This window comes from Microcebus murinus, chromosome 15, assembly GCF_040939455.1.
Source record: "Microcebus murinus isolate Inina chromosome 15, M.murinus_Inina_mat1.0, whole genome shotgun sequence".
Classification (NCBI taxonomy): Eukaryota; Metazoa; Chordata; class Mammalia; order Primates; family Cheirogaleidae; genus Microcebus; species Microcebus murinus.
This window is the reverse complement of record NC_134118.1, coordinates 40,729,020-40,755,024: the sequence shown is the minus strand read 5'-3', so window position 1 is coordinate 40,755,024 and position 26,005 is coordinate 40,729,020. Positions and strand designations below refer to the sequence as shown.

Here is a 26,005-nt window from a genome sequence, read left to right as displayed (position 1 = left end):
TTCCCTCTGTCTCTTCACATTGTCTTCCCTCTAGACATATCTCTGGTCCAAACTTCCCCTTTTTTTAAGGATACAAATTGTATTTATTGGAGTAGGACCCACCCTTATGACCTCATTGTAGCTGATTACCTCTGTCACGACCCTGTCTCCAAAAAGGACACATTCTGAGGTACTGGGGGTTAGGATGTCAACATAGGAATTTTTGGAAAACACAATTCAACCCATAATACAGGGGAACAAGAACACTCTGCCAAATATCACAGCACTTATAAACTGGACTTTCATGGCATTAAAGCCAGGAAGCTTCAAAAGTGATTGTTATCCCTGGGGAAATTTTTGCACGTAAAGCCCAAAATCGTTAGGTTGAGACCTCAGAGTCTCGCTAGTTGACAGTTTCCAGAGAATCTTTTAAAGAACCCTCATCGTGTGTCTCACCTGGGTCAAAGCAGTAGCCTCCTAACTTGTCATCTTGCTGCTGCATTTGTTCACCATCCTGCTGTTCTTAAAGCAGCAGCCAGGACTGCATTGCTGTGCTCACCGTTCAGTTCCACTACTTACCAGTTCTGTGATCTTGGGCAAGTTGGGTAACCTCTGTTCATCTCAGTTTCTGCCTCTGTCAAGTGATCATAATAATAGTACCTGCTTTGTGGAGTTGCTGTGATAGTTAACAGAATCCATGAATGTAAAGTGATGGGTAGAGCACCTGAGGTTGTAAGGTCTGGTAGGCAGGATAATGGCCCTACAATGTGTCCTATCCTGATCCCTGGAATGTTGTGAACATGTTATTTTACATGGCAAAAGAGACTTTTAGATGTGATTAAATTAAGGACCTTGAGATAGGGAGATTCTTAGATTATGTGTGAGCCCGGTGTAATCACTGTGGTCCTTAAAAGAGTCAGAGAAGGAGAAGTGATGATGGAAGCAGAGGCCAGTGATGTGATGGGTGACTGGGGCTGGGAACCAAGGACTGTGGGCAGCCTCTTGAGGGTGGAAAAGGCCAGGAAACGGGTTCTCCCCTAGAGCTTCCTGAAGGAATGCAACCCTGCTGACACCTTGATTTTAGCCCCGTGAGACCCATTTTAGATTTCTGACCTACCAAGAACTGTAAGATAATAGATTTGTGTTGTTTTAAGCTAATACGTTTTTGATAGTTTGTTACTTGGCAATAGCAAATAATACATAAATGTTATAGTTGTTTTGCTTGTTTTTTCTGTTCCTACTAGAAATAAGATTTTCTTTGAACAGGGGAATCTGTGTCCAAAGACAGTTGGAAAACCAGTGGGCTAGGTGATCACCAGCATTCTTTTCTCTTCTAAGAGGGTATTGTGGCAGGAGCTTCTTTTTGTGTACAGTACCTAGCCCCAGTAGTTTATCTGTGTTTGCCTAGTATGTGCAGTGCAGTTAAAGTCTGGAGTATGGTTTACTGCAGGTTGGGTGGTGGTCTTCAGTGTGAACTTGCCTGTGGTTTCTCCAGTCCCCAGATCACTCCCTTCTGAAGGGTTATTCATGTTACACAGCTATTTTGGTAAATAGTACATGATTGTCTGTGATGTGCCATATTGGGTTTTGAGCCCTGTATTCCAGTTTTATGGATTTGTTTTGGGGAATATGCACTTTGTGGGCTTGGCTTATTTATTTATTTTTTTACCCTATACATTTGTCACTTCAAATTAGTCTAGTGACTTTAGGTGTTATTTATTCTATGGTTCAGAAGAACTCGCTACATAGACACCCGGGGTGGGTTGGACTTGGAGAGTTAGGGCCAGGAATGCTTAACCCTAATAGTGCCAGAGACTGTGTTGGCGCATAAACTGCTCTTAGAACTGCCTGCCGTTTGGCCTTCAGACCTATAATAGCCCAGTAATGCATTCTGAGCTTATGAGATGTGTGCACCATTTTTAGAAAACCTACACAATAAGTTATGTACTTTTTTGTTTTGACTCCTACAGAGAAGGGATAATGTTCTTCTTGCATATAGGATCGCTGCTAGTTTTGTAAATCTGGAAAACATGAAGTAAAATATGAAGCCAGTCGACAATCCTAGAGGAATTTTATTTTACTTCCAAGTTACTTGGATTAACATCAGCATTATTTCCTTGGCATGAATCTGGCGTGAAAGATATTAAATTCTTAGAGTCTGAACCCCATTCCTCTTTAAATAAAACATCGAAGAATTTTCGTGCATGTTTTTGATGTGCAGATTGGGGGGCAGTTCACTTGGCAGACTTTTGCATAGTTGGTAATGGAGTTATATGGGTCTCTACATGCAAAGGAATGTGAGCGTCTAGGTACAATTTGTCTATTTAAAAAAAGGCTATGGAATCTAAAATGATTTGTAAAGAATCCAGTATTCACTTTTGAGTGAGAAAAGTGCATTTATTCACCATTTCCTTTCTCTTTCCAAGCCCAGGATTATAGAATGTGCCACGTTTTTTAGAGCGTCCCCATTAGTGCTTCAGTTAGTGGGGTAGGAAGTTGTAGGAGATAGTAGTTACGACTTCATGACCAGGGCTGAGCCTGTACCTTCAGGGGCTCCGTTGCACCTACAATGCTGCCTAGAAGTACTGAAAGGTAGAGGACCCCAAACAAAGAGGCTTCCCATCCGCCCTAGCCAAGTGCCTTATTTGTCTAATATTTCATGGGCTTAACTAAAATTGTTAATAAGTAAGTGGCTCTGCTATGAAAAGTAAATTTCTTATCTGTAGAATTATCAAGGGCAAGCAGTGGCAATTTGGGCCTGAGTCTGGAGTCTCTCTGAACCAGGATTTAAACTGGTTGGATCTCTCCATCTCAAACTCAGCAGGTCTCAAATATAACTGCTCATCTCTCAAACTGTTCCAAAACCTGGGAAGAATTTTATCACCAACATTTTCTGTCCCATTTGTCTGCAGATCAAGGAACTAGAAATTCGAGTCTGGAAGACTATGAAGTGGCAAGTTCATTTGCAGGGTGCAAATCACATTAATTCTTTTAAGTTAGCTGTGCTTTTTATGCACACTCTGGCTTGATGTTATCCACTAATATATACCACCCTTGAAGATGTTGCAAGAGCAGTGTTAATTTACAGTACACAGCTTATCAGTAGGCAGGAGGCATGCATTTACGAGTTTTCCTTTTAGTCAGAATTCTTCTTTAGGGCCATCCAGAAAGCCTGATGGTTTCATACCAGTTGAGATCTGGGCAGAGGACCTGGGAATAATGTGGAATCTCTTAAAAGTCAGAATGGTTTAATGGAAAGGACATTCATCGGAGTTGATCCTTTGCCTCCAGGACTTATTATCAGCAGTCTAAAGAGGTCTGTGACCTCGATCAAATAACTAATCCACTTGTGATCCTATTTACTTTTTTTTTTTTTTTAAACAAATGGGGTAATACCAGCACCTACTCTGCAGTCTTACTATAAAGAGTGAACAAAATAGGTTTACATCAATTAGCATAGAATAGGCGAGTTGGTAGTAGTAGAGGTTGGTTTCCTTTAGTGCTCCCCACCTAATCTCAGTAGAGCAGTGTTGCTGGCCTTTGTAAGTAGTTCATTCAAAACTGTTCGAGTTTAATGTGCAATGATTTTGGAAAGAAAATACATTTAATGGACTGTATTAAATTTAGTATACTGTCTTATGGTTTTGTGTTATGTTTGGAAAGGCAGAAAATATCTATAGAAGTATGAACTGCATGGGAGAATAAAATGTACTAACTAATGGAATGACATTTAAATTTGTGATTATTGCAAGGAATGGAATTTGCTGTCAATTTTTTAAACAGTAAAAATTTTGCATAATAAACTCTAGTAACACCAGAGGAAGATCAACAGAAAGGGGAAAACGAGTGAAGGAAAATGCTTATATTTTAAAATGAGAAATGATGTGACTATATTACTTAGCACAGGGGTAAAGCATGATATTTACATAGGAAGAAATATATCAGATTAGCAATGTAAATGAACCCATATTTATTTTGCTATTATAAACATTTTCAACTAATTAAATTAGGGATTATGAAGTAAATATTGGAAAACTGGTGCACTTCAGTTTTAACTTTACAGATAGCATCTTTTCCTGACCATATGAAACACTGTCTTTAAAATATCCTTTAGCTTTTGGCCTGGTAATTTTGGATAAAATAAGGAAACAGCTCCAAAGGGGGAAAATATGATTTATACCAGTTTATTTGTGGCAGTATATATGAATGTATATATGTATGTATATAAATAAGTATAAATATAAACATGTTTATATGTATGATCATACACATATACACGAGGCCAGCTTATAAATTTGGCAAAGCAAACATTAGCAAAATGGAGTCATGTATAGTTATTAAAAATGATAAGCCCACAGACTATCAATATTTGGAAATAGGTATATGAAATACATTTAAAAAGAAAACCATCCTATTGTATGTAATTTACAGCTGGGGCCCCTGTTCTAGGGATGTAGTGAAGCCACAAGACTGTCTGTTGCTGCTTCAGGGAAATGATACTCTAGAGTGGGGAGATAGGTAGCAATGAGTACAAATTGACTAGATAAGATAGTTTCAGATAATAAGTGCTATGAAGAAAATTCAATGGCATTAGAAGGAGAGGGCCTTGGGGCACATGGGTGGTGACATCCTAAAGAGGTTGGGAGAGGAGGAGGACCCCTGAGCGGGGAATCGTGTTGAGGGGTGGGTGGGAGGGTGAAGGTGTGGGCTTCGGGAGCAGCGAGTTAAGGGATCCCAGACTGGAGGGAGTTCGGCATGTGTGAACCAAGAGCGGGCCAGTGCAGCTAGCTCTTGGGGAATAATGGATCGCATGTTTGCCTGGATTACAATAGAAACCAAGTTATCTTAGAATGGCTTTAATGGCTAGGCTAAAATTTTTATTAATTGTGCAATTATAGGAAAATACAGAAGTATATGAAACAAATGTACATATTAAAGAAGAATAATAAGGCAAGTATCCACAGACCCACTGCTAGTTTATGAAATAAAAGACCTTTAATCCCCTTGTAGCTTTCTGACTGCATCACCTTCCCTTGCCCCCATGGGTGAATACTGTATAACTTTTGAGATGATTCACTTCCTTTGCTATGATTTTGTGACCTATATATGTAATCTAAACAAATACCTTAGCTTGTTTTGAACTTGACATAAAAGAACCATGCTGTGTGTATTCTTTTGTGACTTGCATCTTTCTCTCCAAATTGTGAGATTCGTCTGTCTTGTTGTGTGAATTTGTAGTTATTTTAACTTTATAGCATATGACTGCACTATAATTTATTCACTTATTCTGTTGATATATCTCCCCCACCCCAGCCCAGTATTTGGCTAGCTATTACTATGATGGGTTCTACTGTGGATTTTCTAGTACACATCTGCAAGTGCCCATGTGCAAGAGTTTATCTTGGGTATTTACCTAGGAGGAAAATTTTTGGGTTGTAGGGACATCATCAAATTTATTAGAAAATGCAAACTACGTAAAAAGTAATTATGCCAGCTTTTACACTCACTGGCAGCATAAGGAGATTTGTTGCTCCATACATAAAACCACACCACTATGTGGAGTTGCTAGACTTAATAATTATTGCCGATTGGGTTACTGTAATTGTATTGAGGTATCTTGAGGTTTTAATTTTTACTTTTATGATCACTTAAACCTTACGAAAAGGTTTAAGCACCTTTTCAAGTGATTATAGGCTACTTGGGTTTCCTTCACTTTTGTCTATGCACGTGTTTTGTTCAATTTTTTATTGGAGTTTCTGCCTCATTTTATTGTAGCAGTTATACCTTCTGGATGTGCGCTTGTCTTCACTCTCTTATGTATTTACAATTTTAAGATACATTTTATTAATCTTTCTATATTGTTATCTATGTAATCACCCCAAAACCTAGTGGCTAGACAGCAGCCATATATGCATTTCGGTGTATGCTCTGCTCGCTGGGGTGGTGGTCCCCTCTGGATGGCCTCGTGCACATGTAGGAAGCTCTGCTCCTGCAGGCTGACCATTAGCTGCTGGGTGACTAGGGGGCCACCGTGCTGCAAGCCTTTCGTCTGCCAGCAGGCCAGCCAGAGCTTGTTCACGTGGAGGACAGAGGGGTTCCGAGAGAGTGCAGCAGAGGTGTGCAGAATTCCTTGCAGTGGAGGCTCTGAGTTGGCAGTGTCACTTTCCCCATGTTCTGCTTTCCACAAGACTGGCCTAGATACAAGGGGTGGGAAAATAGAGCAGCTATCCACAGGCGGAGTCGCATGGCACTGAGATGTGCCTGCCAGGAGGGATGGCGCTTTGTGCTTTTCCTCCATACTCCAAGAGTGAGAAAGTACAACCCTCTAAGATCTTCTAAAAGTTTTACAGTTTTGCCTTTCATATATAGGTCTTACAGTGTTTTGATTTTTTTTTTTAACTTTAAAGAGAAAAAGAGTTTGAGGGCAGCAAGATAAACATGAATTAGAGGAAAAATGAAGTCTCAAAACCCGTGGCAGAGGGGAATGTTGATGAGGGTGGAGGCTGCGCACGTGTGGGTCAGGGTGTGTGTGGGAAATCCTTGTGCCAGCAGCACGACTTTGCTGTGAGCCTAAACTGGCTCTGAAAATGGCCTGTTCAACAGCAGCAGCAAAAACATGACAGCAGCTGAAAGAGCTAATGAGCATTATTAGACAGTTTAAAAAGTGAAAGAAACCAGCTTGTCCTGGAGGGCATGGGGGGGTGTGTGCATTGTACTGGGGATAAAGATTTGGTTAAAAAACACAAAAAAACCAGGTAGCATTTTCTAATGTAAAGATAAGAATTTTTTGCTTTTATTGCTTGTTAGCTATAATACAATGAATAATATGAGAAAAAATTGCTCCTGCTTCATCTCACCCTGTTATTAAAAACAATGCTTAGTTTGCACATTGCTTCACTTTCTTATCCACATTTATTTATTTATTGCATGTGCGTATTCTGATCAGCAGTTATGGATTGCATTTTATGCTTTTGAACTTTGCAGTTTCCTTGATGTGCTTCTGCCAGTCTTCATTGTGCTGAGACAGGAGCTGTGTGGGGTGCAGGAGACAGTGAACAGCTTCTCAGAAAGTGCTTTAAACCTGAGGCAGGGTTGTGCGCTGGTCTGGGCATGAGCTTTCAAGCAATGGCTCTGGATTAAAATCAAGCCTTTGCTGTTGTCTTTTGTAGCTGTGCAACCTTAAGCAAATTACTTAACATCCCTGAGCTTTTAGCCTTCGTTTGTAAAATGGGATGATAATTTTTATTTTATATATCTCTTTTATTTTATATATCTCTTGAATATTGAATGAAATAAAAAATATATATCACCTAGCATGGTACGTGGCCAATAAAATAAATGTTAGCCTATTTTAGAAGCAGGGTTTTCTATTCTGTCTCTACTTAAGATGAGGACCTCTGTTGGTATTTTGCAGAATTAATTCTACCGTTTCATTTTGGCCTTCAGTTATCTCCCTGATCCTGTTTTCTGTGAACATTATTTTTGAATCTTCTGGGTTTCTCTGTCTGGAGTGGTGATTTACTTGGTGGTCAATTAAGACCACCTGGTTGGCTGACCCTGAGCTTTTGAGTTCCTTATGTTTGGAACCACGGCAGGCAGCCAGAGCTAATCAAGCCTGGAGAGATATCAGGTGTGTGTGTTCCTAATCACAGCCGGAACTTTAGGCAAGTCCTGACCTGAGTGAGCAGAAAGAGGGAAAGTGCTTTAGGCGACAATGTGAAATAATCAGACTGAGGAAGAAGATGGGGGAGGGAATAAACATTTCTCCAGCACCGATTCTGTGCCAGGGTATAGACTAGAAGACAGAGCCTACCCAGAGAGTGTGCTAGGTTGAGGATGGTGGGCATCTTGCAAAGGAGTTGGGTTGTGCCCAACTCCTTTTGTTCTCACAGATTGAGTGGAGGAGAGCTCTGCAGCTCTACTATGTGTGGGAGGAATAAATTTCTTCTATGCCTTGACTTAAAACAAGGACCCAACTAATCATTATACCTTTCTTTCTAGGTCTTTCAGCAGCCCAGAGGAAGTTTGCCCATTCACTCAGAGACTTTAAATTCGAGTTTATTGGTGATGCAGAAACTGATGATGAACGTTGCATAGGTAATTAAAAATGAGTTTTTGGTTTGTTTTCCTTTGCTTTGGCCATCAGATAATCATTCCTTTCTCCCTACAGATGCTTCCTTACGTGAATTTTCAAATTTTTTGAAGAATCTGGAAGAACAGAGAGAAATTATGGTGAGTTGAGAAGGATGTAAATCAATAAATCACATTGCAAAGGGTGAAAAGTCTGGGTTTAGAAGGTAGTTCTGGTGTAAGTTTTGGTGTGTTTATCCATGAATCCATTAGTGCACTGTAGTGGAAAGAGGTTTTAGGAGCCCTGATTTCTAGTTCCACGAGGGTGCTGACCTTGATCAGATATGGGACAGGTTGCTGGGCCCCTGGACGAAAGTCCTGTTTCGTCATCCGTACAGTGGAGGGCTGGACTACATCAGTGAGTTCTAGCTTTTTGTTAACAGCAGAGCATTTTCATTTAAATAGGCTCTCCTGCAGAACCATAATGTATCAAGGAGATGAAAGCAGAAAAGCTTATGTAGATGCAGAGGGACAGCAGGGCAGTGTTAGCGCCTGACTTGTACCCCTGTAGATTTCTAGGCTGTGTGGAGAGGGAGAGAACTCAGGCATTGGAAATCTCTGAGATCCCTCTTTGCACTGACATTCACAATCATACCAAGAATAGGAAAAGCTAACCTTCAATGGGTGTTCTCTGTGTACCCGGTGTTATGCTGAGTGCCTTGAGTGGGTGATCTTATTTAACATATGCTCAGCAATGAATTTTGGGGATATTGAATAGTATTTGCTTGCCTTCCTTGTGATATTCTTTTTTTTTTTTTTATGCCTACTTTGAGTGTTCATCTTGTGATATTCTTTAATCGAACAAAGATTTACAGTAGAATTTCTTCTAGTTTATGACACTTTTTTTTTTTCAAAAAAATTTTTTTTAAAAAAACTACAAACTCTTTTTTCCTATGTTCTTGAGGATGAGCACTACTTAGAATTATGTTAAAGTGTAAGTGTTTTGAGTGGGTTCAAATGTGGTAGAAATAAGAGTACTGAACATGAGAGCTAAGATAGTTAACCTGTACCTGTTCTGTGCCAGGATATAGACTGGAAAACAGAGGCTACCCAGAGAATGTGCTAGGTTGAGGTTGGTGGACCTCTTGGCAAAGAAGCTGGGTTGTGCCTTCTCAAAATGAGTGCGGAAGAGCTCTATAGCTCTACCAAGCATAGGAGGAATGCATTTCTTCTGGGCCTTGACTTAAAACAAGAATCCAATTAATCATTATGCTTTTCTTTCAATCTTCCTTTTTATAATAGTTTGGAAAGACTTAGAAATAATAATACTGGTCCTTGATAGCTAAGATAGTTAAGCTGGACAATATACCAGGGACTGTTCTAAGCTGTTTACCTAAATTAAGTCATTTAATTCTCATGTCAACCCTATGAGGTAGTTATTACTCCCCATTTTACAGATGAGGAAACTGAGACACATTACCTTGCCCAAGATCACATGGTATTTAAAAAGTAGAGCTGGTATGTGATAAGAAGCAGGCACCCTGAGCCCTTCTTCCTTCCTCACTGCAGCCAGCTTCATAAGACGTTACTGTCATCTCCTGGGTGGTGGTTTCTGCAGGGCAGAGTTGTAGGAAGGGCAGAAGTAGGAAGAGGATGCTGATTTTTGATTTGAAAATGGACAGAGATATATGTCCTTTAAAGGCCCTAATATAATTTACACTGTTCACTAAATTCTGAGATAATTTGTATATTTTGTAAATGACCATAGAGAGCACGTGAGGATACTGTGGTCCCACGAAGTTCTTCTGGCACATGCTGACAGGTTCAGCCATTTCCATGTGATCCTGTACTCACTGATTTTTCAGCTGTTTAGGAAAGACTAAATATGCTGGTGGATAAAAATAGTGCCGTGACATCACGTGAAGTGAGTGCAGGTGGGTGTGGATGGGTGTGGATGGAGGTATGTGTTCTTAGTTTATGTTAATAGTACCAGTTTTCTGTTCTTAACCCTCTTTCCTGTTTGGGATATGAGGATACAGAGGCAAAATCCCTGCTTTCATAGAGGTTAAATTATAGGAAGGGGTGGTGACGTATAAATAAACATATAATACATTGTCAGGCGGTGGTTAGTGCTACAGAACAAAATAAAGATGGATAAAGAGCCAGAAGTGGAGTGGAGTGTTGTTATATCTGGAGTGGTGACTTGCTGAAGCCCTTTCAGCAGAGAACTCTATGCGGAGTCAGTCTGGTGTCTGGAGGAAGAGAGTTCTGGGCAGAGTGGTGCTGGATTTTAGCTCTGCAGTAGCACTGTGTGACCACTGCCTGTCTTGATACTCTATGTCTGTTTTAGGTTCCTTGAGATGAATTGATGAGGTCAAAACCCTGGAAACGTGGGATCAGTTCCAGGCTGCGTAGTATAGATAGCACGGCTCACAGAGCTGTTGGTGGCTGACCTGCTGACTGAATCTTCAGCTGTGATAAGGTTGAGAGGTTTCTGTCTTAGGTAGGAGGAGGGTAACAAGGTTAGGTTTCCAGTGCGGAGCAGAAGCGAGAATAGAATGGTGTCTATATAAGGCCGTGAACTTCACAGAGGAGTGGCACTGTGTGTTACAGCCCATCTGTGGGGACAAAAAGCACCTGCTGAATAGCAGGAAGCTATCCAAAGGCCGAGGGCAGTGGGGAGCAGCGACAATCAACCGTAAAATTAACAGGGTACCTCCTAATGCTTCCTTCCTTCTCAGTTTGGAAAATTTCAAATGCATAAAAGTCAAGAGAAAAATATAATGAACCTACATATACTCAACACTCAGCTTTGCAAACAATCTTGCTTCTCCTGTGCCCCTCACTGCTCCCCACCATTATTTTGACAGAAGGCCCAGTATCATATCATTTCATCCATAAATACCTCTGTATTTATCTCAAGAAATTTCCAGTGTGGTCCTGGAGGATACCTGGTAAAGGGTTGATTATAATATGCTGCGTGTGATAACAAATGTGTAGAGCGTAGCTAACGTGGAGTGGGGAGTGCTGAGTCTGTGGCTGTCAGGAAAGACTTTATGGAAGAAATAGTATTTGAGCTGGGAGTTTGTAGGAGTGGAGACACCGCTGGAGGGCCTTTATGTAGTTTAACAGGTTCATACCTCCTGAACACAGTCACAAGGAGATAAGGTCTTTAAGCAGCTAAAATGCATGCCACTGCCTTCTGAGAACCTTTAAAAAACTCTTGTTTTATTTAAAATTATTACAAACCAGTAGGATGTTAAAAGCCACAGACTAAAAAAGGAATGCAAAATGACAGCTCCAAAATAGAGGTAGAAATATTCTAAAATTGGTTACAAAGATTTAAACAGTCTTAGCGATCGCTTACTCTTGAAAGGCAATTTAATTCAGGACTTCAAAAAATGCTAAATAATGGTGCAGCATCATAATTGGATATTTGTAATTAAGACTGAGTCATTAAAATGTTTATATATATCTATGTTTCAGAAGGCAAAGACCAATGCCAAATATTTAAAAAAGCTTTCCATAGCTTAAATAAATAGGACTTTGGGCTTTAGGGGATAAAGTCGTCTGTCTGGTGGAAGCTAAGCAATCTGGAATAAGTTCTTCCTTGTTGGTTGTGTGAGCCACCAGGTATATATGTTCATGTGCCTAATCCGTATACCTACATAGGCTCTACTTAGTTGAACACATACCTTGTGCCTCCTGCATGCCAAGCACTGTGTTAGATGTTATAAAGACATAGTTCCTACCCTTGAGTAGTTAGCTGCCTGGTAGAGGAGATGGCCAAAAGCCTGTAATTGCAGCATGCTTTGTGGTAATAAAGGGATTGAGGAATTTAGAGAAGGCATCTTGGAGAGGTGATTTCTGAGCGGAGTTGAAGGATCAGAGTTAGCCCAGATGAATTGAAGCTCTGGTTTCCTCTTTCAGGGGAAAAAGGGTTGAATTTAGAAAAGAGGGAAGGATATGTTTGCATATTCCTTCCCCCTCCCCCAGCCCAGCATCCAGCTCTGTTGCCATTAAAACGAATTCTTAGAGGGGGAAGTAGAAAAATCGCCAGTCTGAGAAAAGAAGTCAGTGTTTCCCTCCACACACCCAAGTCCAATTTCTGTGAATGGATGTGCTGAGCCCTTTCAAAAGTCAATATTGTCTTTTTCAGAACAGTGTTTTCAAGTGAGTCGTTTTTACTGATAATGTTGACACCCTTAAGTGTGAAAGTAAATAGCTCAGATGAGGGCACGGGCTAGGGTACAGTTAGTGGCCAGGATTGTGGCGCTCACTTGTGCGTTGTGTGCTCTCCGAGGAAAGCGTGCTCTGTGGCGTGTCGCTGCCAGAATTCCGGAGATGTTCTCTGGCATGGCAGGACATGTTGTACTTATCTGAGGTTGGCAGCTGTCCAGGAATCTGAGGACTTTTAAAATAGTGCTGTCGTGTTTATGATGTTCTTTTAAAAGCCCTTCATATTGTATTTACTTCTCTCTGTGTGCGTCCTTTTATATCAGATCGTTTAGATTTTGTTCCTAACCTAAAAAGGATTGCTCGGTCTCTGAGGATTCTGGCAAACCAGGGTCCAGAGGTTCAGGAAAGCTGCAGGGAAGGCGGGTGGGGCAGGAGAGACAAGGCGGAGCTTGCCAGATGGTGCCCCAAAGGTGCCTGCCGCCAAGCAGATGTGAGTGGGTGGCTTTTCCACCAGCTGCCTCTCGTTCCCCATTTGGCAAGGTGGCCCTTTGCTTACACTGTCTCTTTAGGCTGTTGAGACCCTTTTCTCTCTTTTTTTCATGGTGTTTTCCTCTACCACAGATGTCACCCTTGTGTAAACACTGTGCCAGGGAACACTTGCCGGGTGGCGCCCCCAGAGCTTTTGTCCCCCCCATAGAGAAGGCTGTGAGCTTCTAAGCGCTGAAGCCTTTTTGTCCATAGTTCAGATGGCTACAGGAGAGACCGAGTGCCGGCTTTGCTTCCCTCCTTTCTCATCATTCTTTCATTGTCTCGAATCTCCTCTGTGACCTTTTGAATTTTTGACACTGATTTTTGTTCCACGCTATTATTTTTTTTTCCCAAAAGTGTTTCACAGTATTACTCACCCAATATATATCGGCTAAAATGAATTAAATCTATTTTGCCTTCTGGGAGAAAATTTCCTGATACTCTTTCTTTAGTGTGCCATAGGGCAGTTGTTCTCGAAGGTCCCTGGTCCAGCAGCACCAGCATCACCTGGGAACATGCTAGAAACGCAGATTCTCAGGTCTCACGTCAGAGCTACTGAATCATAACCTCTGGGGTGGGTTCCGTCAGTCTGTATTTTAATAAACTCTCTGGGTGATTGTGAAGTGTGCTAAAATCAGAACCACTGGCCTGAGGTGCTATTGAAATCTCGCTTGGTAATCATTGCCTTAGAGGTAGATCTGTCTGAAAGTTGGATACACTGTAAATTGTTTTTTGATGACTTTGTGTATACCAGAAGGCTAAAATAGTCTTTGAAAGCCTAAGCTTTCACCTGTCATTTCCATAGCATTTGAGATTATGTTTAGTTTATTTTAATGGAACCGGTTTCTGCTGTTAGGAATTTTAGTGTTACTTAATTTGTGCTTAATATTGCTTGTGAGTTGTGAGTTCCTGTATGACAAGTCCCTAAGGCATTAGATGGTATTGGAAAGATGAAGCCTTTACTTTTATCTTCTTGATGTGGCATATCAAACCTGTTTTCATATGTTCTTTTACAGGTAAAGGGACATTTTTATGTGGATTTCTGTTGGCAGGCACATGCAGAATGGGGGGAAAATCCATGTTGAACTTGTTGACGAAAATATTTCTCAATTTGGTTTAAAAGTTGTCAGTGACCTAATTCTATGAAGACTTTTCCTCATTGGAACTGACCTTTACAATTTGACAACATTGCCTTTTCCTATAATTCATCTTCTTTTTTTCTATAAACCCATTATAATTCAGTCATTGTAAAACCTGTGTTTTAGGAATGTACCTTTGGAGAGGTTCATTTTTACTGACCCACAATCCTGTAGAGATTACAGTCGGGACTAACTCAAATCAAAGTTATAAAGTGAGTGAGGATTGTCTTGGGGAGGAGGCTGGGACTCCTTCCTGGACCCCTCTCCCTGGGAGGCCTCGCCCCGTGACTCAGTGTCCTCCATGTGGCTGAGTCACTGTCATCTGTGGCCTCTCAGCCTCTACATCATCAGATTCTACTTCCCCATTGAAACTGGTATTTCCTGTATTTCCACCCTTGGGGCCTATTCTTTACTTCTGAGGAATGGGCTGGCTCGGGGCTCTTCTCCCTCCCCCACCCATCCAAACACGTAACAAGGAACACTAGAATGTAACAGGCCCATTCATTGAATTCTGATCCAGAGAAGTGATTTCATTATTGGCAATTTGTTTGGCCGAATCTACTATTTCACAATCTACTATTTTCACAAGGAAAATATTTTAGGATGAGCCAGGGGTACCTAAGATCATTCTTTAGATCCTGATGTGAAATACTCAATGGTATATAACCTTGGCTCTTAAAACAAAGAACTGAGAGAGAACTTCAGGACACTTATATTTGACCACTTCATTTCAAAAGAAAAATGAGGAAATTGGAGCTCGTTGAGATGGAGTGACTTGATCCTACATCACTAAGTTGGTGACAGAGATGAAAATGGAATCTTTCTCTTATTTTCGGGTATCCTGTATAGACATTATTATACTTTGCCTTTATCTCTTTGTAATACTTAATATTTTCCCCTCCACCTTTGAACATGAGTGAAATGGATATGTATCTTCTAGTTGCTGTGCACAAGGCAGCAGTCATGAAGAGACGTGAATTTGGTGGTTATTTCTCCTGGCCTGTTTGGACAGCTGCAGCCCCTCAATATTTCAGTCAACAAACCATGTAAGGACCTCTTAAGGAAGGAGTAAAAATCTTGGTGGCTGTTCGAAAACCTTGCATTGAGACCTTCTGGTCAGGTCAAGGAAGGGTGGGTAGCAGTATCTGAAGAGTGGATGCCATCATCTTGGAAGAAACTCCTGGATACAGTAGTGGAGTTACCCCCTAAAGAAATAACACATTTCCAGTATTCTTGGTGGCACAGAGGAAAAACATGCATGGGGAAAACTAGATATTGGTGACAGAGATGAAAAGCAATTCAGAAGAGTTGGACTCTGACGAAGTTTTCAAAATGTCTTAACAAATGTAGTTTGCTTGTTTTGTTTTTTATGTATGCACAAGAGAGATACATGATGAAAACTCTCAAAGAGCTTTTTCAATAAATGTGGAGGTATTGCATTAGAAGCTATTACATCAAGACTCAATTAGCACTTTTTTCTTGGTAGTATGTATGTAAAATAATGGAGTGTTTTTGAGAGGGTGGCATGTCACAGTCAATGAAAATACAGTACTGAGTTGGCGGTGGAGGATTGTTAGAGGTCCAAGAGAATACCAGTGGCCTCGGTAGTTATTGGGAAAATGTGGACTGTGGAAGCTGCTGCAGCCACGAGACACCTCTCAGATGCAGAGAGGAGCGTGATTGCCCAGCTGCTTCCTCACACCAGTGTGAAGGCCATGCTTCTCCCATTCTGCCTGTCTTCATCCATTTTCTGTTGCTTATAACAGGATAACTGACACTGGGAAATTTGTAAAGAAAAGGAATTCATTTCTTATGGTTATAGAGGCTGAAAAGTCCAAGGGTGAGAGGGTGCATCTGGTGAGAGCCTTCTTTTTTTTTTTTTTTCCTGAGACAGAGTCTCACTTTGTTGCCCAGGCTAGAGTGAGTGCTGTGGCGTCAGCCTCTAGCTCACAGCAACCTCAAACTCCTGGGCTCAAGCAATCCTGTTGCCTCAGCCTCCCAAGTAGCTGGGACTACAGTCATGCCCCACCATGCCCAGCTAATTTTTTCTATATATTTTTAGTTGGCCAATTAATTTCTTTCTATATTTAGTAGAGACGGGGGTCTCGCTCTTGCTCAGGCTGGTTTTGAACTCCTGGCCTTGAGTGATCCACCCTCCTTGGACTCCCAGAGTGCTAGATTACAGGTGTGAGCCACCGCACCCAGCCTGGTGAGAGCCTTCTTGCTGGTGGGGACTTTGCAGAGCACTGAGGTGGCACAGAGCATCACCTGGTGAGGGAGCTGAGTGTGCTAGCTCAAGTCTCTCTTCTTCTTCTTAGAAAGCCGTCAGTCCAACTCCTGTGATAATTCATTAATCAATTACCAAATGGATGAATCCATTTAGGAGTGCAGAGCCCTTATGATCCAGTCACCTTTTAAGGCCCCACCACTCACAAGTGCCACATTGGGGGTTAAGTTTCAATATGAGTTTTGGAGGGGGACAAACATTTAAACCATAGCACTGCCCCTCACCAGGGACTGAGCGTAGCAGGGACACTAAAGCAGACTCATTCTTGGGAGACACTGAGTCTTCTGATGGGCAGGCTTGCTGAACTTTCCCTACAACTGCACAGCAGCCTAACATATCTGCCTGGCTTGCCTGCCTTCCTTGTCCCCTTCCCTGGGGTCAGACCTGCATCCCTGTCTGATAGATCTTCTTCAGCCGCCCTGGATCCCTCCTCCTTTTCTCTCAGGTGTTTCCCTTAATAAATCACTTGCATTTCCAGTGACTTGTTAGACATCTAGACACCTGTCTTGGTGTCTGCTTCTTAGAGGCCCCAGACTAACATTAAAATACACTGTTTTGAATAAGAGATAATGTGTACCAGGTACTTAGCTTTGTCACTCATCAGTTATTGTTCTCTCCATAAGCAGGAAATGTTGCACTTGTATAGAAATGCTATTCTTTAAATTATCTAAATTTATAGGAGAATCCCCATTGATTTATAAGACAAATATTTTTTAATGCCTACTATGAGCTAGCAGTGTTCTAGCACCTGAGGATGCAGTGAGTAATTAGGCCCTTGTCTAAGGTGCGGTGCTCAGCTGGTGGCTACCTAGTAGAGACTTAGTTATCAAGAGTCTTTCAGCCTCATGGCCCCCCTCTATTCTCTTAGCCACTCCAGTAGGCTGTGCAACACAGGAAGGCTGGAAATTGAGTCTTTTTGTCATTGATTAAAGTCATTCTTTTCTGAACATTTCTTTCTCCCCTCCCTCTTGCTCTTTCTCTTATTTTCTTGTTTCAACGGTTTATTACCTTATTGCACGAGGCTGTACTTCTAGCTGAGTAATACCATTCATTCCAGAAACTAAAATTTTCTCTTAATTAAAACTAAACGACAACATTTCAAATTCTGTCTCATGATACTTCTGTTGCATTTTTATTCCCTCTCATGATGTTCTGCCCAAGTATTTATTTTGTTTAACAAAATAGAAGCTAAGTCCTTATTGTCCCATATGCATAGAGGGAAAAAAAATCAAGGTTAAATATCTGCTTATCCTTATTAGGCTAACTTATTCTTTACGCAATAGTTTTAAGATTTCCATTTTTTTCCTAAGCAGAATTAAAAACAAATTTTTACTGGTAGAGTTGTTTGATTTCTCTTTCTTTTTCTTTTTAAATTTTATGTATTTATTTTTTAGAGACAGGGTCTTTCTCTGTCACCCAGGTTGGAGTGTAGTGGTGTGATCACAGCTCACTGCAACCTCGCGCTCCTGGGCTTAAGCAATGATCCTCCCACTTTGGCTTCCCAAAGCACTGGGATTACAGGTGTGAGCTACCCTGCCTAGCCTGATTTAAATAATCTGAGTAAAATTGTCACTTTATTCTTTCAATGCTAACTTTTGCAGGTGGGCGGCAAACAAACCTGAAGATATTTGTTCATAGAAGATATTAAGGGAATCTTAAACTTTGGTGATGTATTAACCTAACTTTTTTTGTGAGAGCCAGGCCATAGGCAGATATTCAGGGCATTAAGTTGGAGACTAAAAGTTGTCAGAACTTCAGCTCTACAAGCCCTTGTTTTATTATGATTCTAGCTATTCAGGATTGAAAGTTGCTAAAAATTCTTACTTTGGACTTTTTTCTTGGCTTTTCTGAATGAAAAAAGTGTGATAATTGAACTAGCGAATTTGAAATACATATTTTACAAATAATGGTTCCTAGGCTATTAAGTGAGACTGCTATGGTCTGAAAGAATTGGGCATTCAAGGAACCATTTCGTATTAATTGGCTCCTAATTTTCAAGTTCAAACCTGGTAGAGTTAATTTATACCACCTCTGCACCTATGTCTCAGTTAGAGCTTTGTGTATAGGTTCATTAAAATCTTGCTAGTTCTTAGCTCGTGATTTAGAGCTATTACCCCCATAAAATTTAATTTAGATTTCACATTATATTTTCTACCAGGAGGATTAGATTAGCTTGAACTGTGCTTAAAATATCACATAGGGATTTGTTTGGAAGTTAAAAATGGCTGCAAGTGTGATATCCCATTTTTTGCTTGTGTTAAGTAGGCAGGGATCAAGTATTATTCCATCTTTGTAGCTGAGAATATTCAGGTAACAAAAGGAAATTGTTTTTTCTGTGGTCTAAAAATAGAGCTAGTTAAGGCAGAGCCCAAATGAGAACATGTTGGCCTCCCATTTTTCCTTGCTGCAGGGCTCTTTTAGCAAAATTGATTTTGAAACATTTTCCTTTTTTTTTTTTTTTTTTTTTTTTTGGTCAACATCAGAGTCTTTTGTCTCTCTGTTCTTTCAGCTATTAAAAAAAGTGGGAGGACTTTATTGGCCATTTTAATCTTTCTATTAAAACTTGAGCCTAGATTGATGGTGGAAGGTGTTGTACAGGGGGAGAGACTGGTTAGATGGAGAAAGGTAGCAGAGGGTGAGTGTGGAGGGGAGAGTAAGGTAATTGATAGTAAGTTGCGTTAATCGGGGGAAAATCTTGTGTAGGCATGCTGAGAAGGGTAGTGCTGAAAGTATTTCGACAAGATTGTTTATGTGGTTCTGAAATTTTAAAACATATTAAGGCTGTATCAGTCTGGGGTCTCACTTGCAAGCACTAGCTATTCTGTACAAAAAGGGAATTTATTAAAGAATATTAGATGTCTTGCAATATCTTTAAAAGACTTTTGGGAGCCAGGAATGATGCCCAGGCTGCACTACAGATCTGGCTGAAGATGCTGCTATTTGCCATTGGTTGTGGACACCGTAGTTTGTACCAGCGACACCACTGCCCCTGGTGGCTATTGGTAGAACTGCTGCCTCTGGATATATAGGAGTGGTTACTGCCACCTCACCAGAATCTCTGTTTTCCTGGTTCTTTTAAAGTACTAGTTTCCAAATCAGAGTCTCCGGTGGGAGGGTCTGATTAATGGAATTCTGGCCATGTGCCATTACCTCCCTGCAAGATGGCTGGGAAAGCCGGTGTCTATCATTTTGGGCTTTTACAGTGGGAGGTGGGCTCTGCCTCATTAGGTAGGAGAATTCCTCAAACTGAGGAAGGGATTTCGAGTGCTGGGTAGCCCCGAAGGACAGATACCCACTACCTGTAATATATGTGTCTGATTGTAAGATAACATCATTTTCCCAGGAGAAAATTAAACACAATGTCATTTTTTTAAGACAACTTGAATGTGTATGCTTTTAGGTATGTGTATGTATTGATATATTTGCTAGATAATCAGATGTTTACTTTCATTGTGTAGTTGATTAAATACATGTCCATATTCTAAAATTAAATAATATACAACATCAGCATATACTTTAGGAATATTTTTCCCCACTTATTTCATGAAAAAGTTATCCCAACTCTTGACACCTTTGATATTAGTATGTTCATCACAGCCATATTATGAAGTTTTTGGCACAGCTTTTCAGAGCATGGGTGGCCACGTCTGTCTGAGTTCTTTGGTATATATAATAGCACCTTTTAAAATCTTTCTATTGCTTTCGTTGGAAATTGTATCTTAAGCCACAAGTACCTTTTAGCAGTCCATTTGGACATTCTGTTTTAAATACTTATCCCTGAGATATGTTTTTATATTTTTCTTAATTTAAACACTGACTTTATTCCTTTTAAAGTGATCTTTAGAAAAATACTGAAGACAAAATTTTGAGCTCAGCCTCAGAATGGTAACTAAATCTCTCATACTTCCTAGCTTCCTCTTGTTTTTGTAACTCAGTCCTGTTCGTGATCTTTTTTTTTTTTTTTTTTTTTTTTTTGAGACAGAGTCTCACTTTGTTGTCCAGGCTAGAGTGAGTGCCGTGGCGTCAGCCTAGCTCACAGCAACCTCAAACTCCTGGGCTTGAGTGATCCTTCTGCCTCAGCCTCCCGAGTAGCTGGGACTACAGGCATGCGCCACCATGCCCGGCTAATTTTTTATATATATATCAGTTGGCCAATTAATTTCTTTCTATTTATAGTAGAGACGGGGTCTCGCTCTTGCTCAGGCTGGTTTTGAACTCCTGACCTTGAGCAATCCGCCCGCCTCGGCCTCCCAAGAGCTAGGATTACAGGCGTGAGCCACAGCGCCCGGCCTGTTCGTGATCTTTGAGTATCTGCAACTAGATGTCATTGGAACTGTTTGAGGCTAAGATTCCTCAAACAGTTATCTTTTGATTAAAAAAAAATGGAAAGTGCACTCCTTGAGAAGACTGTAAGAATTCTCATATAAGGCAAATCCTTTTTTTTCTGAGGGACCATTTTGAGAAAAATACTCGTTATGTTCATATATATTAATATATATGAGATAATTCCTTGACACCCTTTCTCAAGGTTCTGCTTCAAGGAAAAAATAAGGATTGTGTCTTTGAGTGGTTTCTTTGCTGCTATTCTTGACGTTGGAATTGCAACATAGAGTTTTCCCTTCAGTCTAATGAAATGGGAAGTATCTGGAAGGTCATGGGAGAAACTAGTGGGACTTGTTCTGTGCTTTCCAATTATGCATTCCTCTGGGGTCAAAACCACTTGGAATCCAGGCTTAAAATAATGAGGGCTGTGGAGAACAGACATCATTCCTTCTGATTCATTATACTCAGTCTATCCTTGTTAGTGCTGAGTAAAGTTAGAAGGACATGATTTATTACTAATACTCACTTATTCACTGTTTTGCCTAGACTGAGACTTGAAAAAATTGTTAAAGATATCATAGGATGTAGTTATGCTTTTGTTGCCTTTTTACTGAGTATGGATTTCTAGCCGTAAGTCCTAGCTTAGGCCATCAGAACTTAGCCTTTAATCTCCAAGGTGGGGTAAATTTAAAGTTGCTGTAGTGGTTCCTACTCAGAAAAGAGTCTGATTCTGTGCTGGTCGATTGTTACTTTTAACAGATTTCTTAGCTCTAGCTCAAACTGTAGAGGTAGATTGAGATAACATCCTAACTTTCCTTTTTAGACATTTAAGATCCTTACATCCACATGTCTAATGAAAAGGGATTTCAGACTTGAATAAGTTGTGGGAAGCATTCTTATCCCCCACACTGTTACATAATAATCTTGTTCTTTTACTTTGAATTGTGATGCTCTCATGGCTTCTGTAGTTTTCCATTGTAGCATGGTGAGGCAACATGGAGATGTAGTTTGTACTTTTTGTACTTCTGCTTCTTCCAGCTCGTTTAGAATCCCAGAGTCATAGCGATAGATCCAGGACCTCAGAGGTCTCCTAGGCCAGCGTTCTCCCAGTGCAGGAGTGTGCGATAGAGTTTTCCTGGACGTTGGTCATCTAGGCTCTGCTTGTTTATGAGGAAGGAGCTGGAGGTGGCTACCTCACCAGGCAGCCTGTTCCATTATAGTTCTTATGAGTTCCTGTTGATAGCAAACCCCAAACTACCTCTCTACAGCTTCTACCCATTAAACCTGGCTTTGCTGTCTTTAAGCAAATCAGAATGATATTTTTTTCTTCTCTAATGCAGCACCCATTTAAATATTTAAAGACGTTTTAACTGTCCCACTAAATCTTCTTTTCCTCCCCATTCCCATTAAACACCTCTGTGTATTTTTTTTTTAATCCTTTCTTCCTAAGCCTTGTTTAGCATTCTGGTCACATTCCTGCTTTACCCAGGTAAGAAATGTCTCTCTTAAAATGTGGTGACCTTGCTATTGAGATAAGTTCTGATCTGAAGGGATGCAGTTGAGTGTTTACCTGGTCTGAGCAATCTGTGTGACCTGTGTATGTGTTCCTTATCTCATGGCTCAATTTCTGGCTCCTTTGACTCATGATGAACTTTCAGTTAACTACAATTTTTAGGGGCTTTAAGCCCATTATCAAATTTACATAAACTATTCTTAAGACAGCATCTATGCCTGAGCAGTTGCCTTTCAGCATCCTGTAGATTGCTTATCCCAGGTAAATCCTATGGCACCACTTTTGAGTCCCTCTTTTTAGCTTGAGAGCCACTTGGACTGTGATTCTCTTAGCCAACATTCCACCTTCCCTCCCGACTTCTGGTCATTGGCAAATGAGGTAAATGTATATTTAAAAAAAAATAGACCATTTTATGCCTTGATACTCAAGATGATTCTCTTAGGCAGGGTTTGGCAAACTCCAGGCCATGGGCCAAGTCTACCTTGCCTCTTGTTTTTGTAAATAAAGTTTTGTTGCAACACACCTGCAGCCATTTGTTCATATGCTGTTTATGGCTGCATTTGTGTTATAGTGACAAAGTTGAGTAGTTGCAACTGAGGCTACCTGGCTGCAAAGCCTGAATTAATGATAAATACCATTAATTACCATTGATTAATAATTAATATTTAATTAATAATCCAGGCAATCTGGCCTTTTATGGGAAAAGTTGGCCGACTCCTGCTGTAAGGAGAGAACAACTAATTAATTGACATATTTTATGTTCATGTAGCTGCCTTTTGTTTCTAAGCAAGACTATCCGAAATCCTTTCCAAGGATTATTGGCAAAGGTATTTTGTGACTTCTTAACTAGTTCAAGTATTTTGTGGGAACAAATATGATTATGTAATTTTATATGTGTTGTTATAAAATCACATTCTATATTTGTTCTCCTTCTTATCTGATTTCTAATATGTTAATGTTTGAAAGCTTTCTCAATATTATTACTTAAGCTGTCTCTGTGATACAGAGAAACTGTCATCACCATAAATTGCTTTCAGAGTTTTAGGGACAGTTATAGCTTTGGTATTCATTTGTCTCTGGGGAAGAAGAATCATGTTTTGGCATTAGAAAACATCAGTAACATTTACAACTAACAAATATTGTATAATATTTCTGTGAAATTATAAAAGGAACTGAGAGATTCCATGGAGTCTCCAATCTATTTTGAGAAAAGGAAAAAAACAATTCTTTTTGCCCAGCCAATATTGCCTTATTGAAACGTTTAGTGGCTGCTTGATTCTTTTGTTCTTAAATAGAATTTTTTAAGTTGGGTTCAGAAGTCACAAAATTGGAGTTTCCTAAAGAAGAAAACTTGTAATGAATTTTAAGCTTTTGAAAGTAGTTTTATTAAAAAACTTTTCAAATCAAAGAGTTTGATTCAGCATTATCTGTCGCAACTGCGTCTTTCCTTGTTTTGGAAATTTACTTATTGACCTATAGACAGTAAGACAGAACCCCTTATGTTCCTTTCCTACACTGGTGTTGACCCTTGGAGGTCAGATGGATACTTCATCAAATTCTCCAAATAGAGTACAAATATCATGACCTAAAATTGTTCTTGTATGATCTTTGTGGCCTGGTCCTTTTTGTGAAGGACATGTTCACTGCAGAGGGTGGAGTATTGGAGTTCTTACTTTAAAAGGCTTTCAAGGCCGGGCGCTGTGGCTAGGCCGGGCGCTGTGGCTCACGCCTGTAATCCTAGCTCTTGGGAGGCCGAGGCGGGCGGATTGCTCAAGGTCAGGAGTTCAAAACCAGCCTGAGCAAGAGCGAGACCCCGTCTCTACTATAAATAGAAAGAAATTAATTGGCCAACTGATATATATATAAAAAATTAGCCGGGCATGGTGGCGCATGCCTGTAGTCCCAGCTACTCGGGAGGCTGAGGCAGAAGGATCACTCAAGCCCAGGAGTTTGAGGTTGCTGTGAGCTAGGCTGACGCCACGGCACTCACTCTAGCCTGGACAACAAAGCGAGACTCTGTCTCAAAAAAAAAAAAAAAAAAACAAAAAAACAAAAAAAAATAAAAGGCTTTCATATGTCCGTATTATTGATGCATACTTCTAGCATTTTTTAGCATTTCCCAGGTCCCATTCTGATGGCTAATAGAGATCAGCTGATATTTCTAGCCTCCTTTCATGATCCTCTCTGATGTCTTCATCTCCTTTAGGGACACTGAACTGTCTGTAGTCCATGCCCTAAAATTGCTGTTTTCTCCTCTCTACGTGGAGAGCCTTTGTTTCACTCTTATGCTTTGCCCAGAGAACTTCCCACTGTGTGAAGCTCAGCTCTGTGTGATCTTAGGAAGTCTTCTCTTCCCAGGGGGCTCCCCGCTCTGTTCCCCAATAGTTCCGTGCAGCTTGTCAGCACTTCACATACCACGTCATGTTGTGCTGATGTGTTTACATCTCTTGGAAACACTCTCACCCATGATGAACCCAGCTGCCCACCTTCTCCCTTCTTTGCTGGAGAAAATCCCACAGCAAGGCAGGGAAGTGTCTTCATAAACTCCTGCTCACCTGTCTCCAAGGGCCTTCAGCCCTGCCCAGGAATGTTCCTATTTCTCTAGGAAGTGCTCCACCCTCTGTCTGTAATGATTCTTTGATTCATTCTCCTCTCTATTCACACCTCTTCCCATGCCCAGACTTTCTGTAAGTGACCTTGTCTTTCGCTTCCTGGAAAAAATAACCATCTGGTAGCAACTCCCTCAGTTTTTTTTCACAAAGTCTGAAAATCCATTGGTATTGGCACTTATTTTCTCCTTCCCTTCCTATTACAAGGAGGGAAGGAGCCTTGCTACTGTGGCAGGCTAACCCTCCATAGGTGGCCAACATCCCATCTCTTTCCACATTAGAGACTTGGAGCCATCTTTTCTGCGTCCCTCACGTGGGCATGTAGATGTGCCAATGTTCCATCTTAAAAAAAAAAAAAAAAGAAACATGCCTTCACTTTACTGCAGTCATCCTCTCTGTGTGCTGCCCTTTGTGGTCATCCTTCTGAAGAAGGCTTGTGTCCCCAAATATTCTCACCTTTCATTCATAGATTGACTCCAGCCCGGCTCTTTCCTTCACCTTTCTGTGGATGTTGCGCAGGTCTCATTCCTCCTTTAACGTCTCTGCAGTGCACGTAGCCAACCCCTTTCTTCCTTCAGCCAGCACCCTGGGAGCTTCTCCCCTGTCCCACTGCCATCTTTTCCTCCTGATCTTCCATTTTCTGATGTAGGTGCTTGGTCTGGGACATTTTCTTTCTTTTACCACATTCTACCTATCTGCTTTCATGACTTCAAACCCCATCTGCTTACTGGTGACTGTGACATTTCTCGCTCTGATCTAGATTTCTAGGCTGTGTACCTAGTGTTTCTGGCAACCTGTTTTACTAAGATCTTGGGTCTCTCAGCAACTCAGATTTAACTTGAGCCCTTAGTGCACGATGCTAGCTGCTTTTCCTTCAGAATTTCTTGTTTCAACAAATAGTATTCTTATCTATCCACTTGTTCATGCCAGAAATCTGGAAGTGATTCTGGAAATCTCTGTCCTTTTCTCCATTTGTTCCATCACCCATGACTTTGATTCCATCTGCCAGCATCTCTCAAATCTGTCTACTTCTCTTTGTTTCTGTTGTCACTGCCTTTGTCTGAGACACGATCCATATCTTCATGTACCACTCTAGAAACCTCATGATGAGCCTTTCTTCTTCCAGTTTTCTTACCTCTGATCTTTTTAAAAGATCTAATTATCATCGTGTCCATTCATTGCTTAAAAACCCTTTAATGGCTTTCCTTGTACCCCAAATAAAATGCTAACCCTTTCCCAGGGCCCACAAGGCCCAGTGTGCTCTGGTCCCCTGTTGTCACTTAGCTCTGCATTCACTTCATTGTTCCTCATGCTGCAGCCATCCTGGCCTTTTGACGTTTCCTGTAATGTTTAAACTCCTTTTCACCTTCATCCTATC

At 40.7% G+C, this 26,005-nt stretch overlaps 1 protein-coding gene across 2 annotated transcripts in view; it reads left to right on the top strand.

The window, feature by feature from the left end:
* Window positions 1-26,005, top strand: part of ARHGAP10 (Rho GTPase activating protein 10) — a 292,374-nt gene that overhangs the window by 67,068 nt on the left and 199,301 nt on the right. For both annotated transcript variants that reach the window (XM_012783754.2, XM_012783755.2), the window contains 2 exons: window positions 7,981-8,076; window positions 8,150-8,211. In XM_012783754.2, the coding sequence (XP_012639208.1) occupies window positions 7,981-8,076; window positions 8,150-8,211 (158 nt within the window). The remainder of the gene's footprint in view (window positions 1-7,980; window positions 8,077-8,149; window positions 8,212-26,005) is intronic.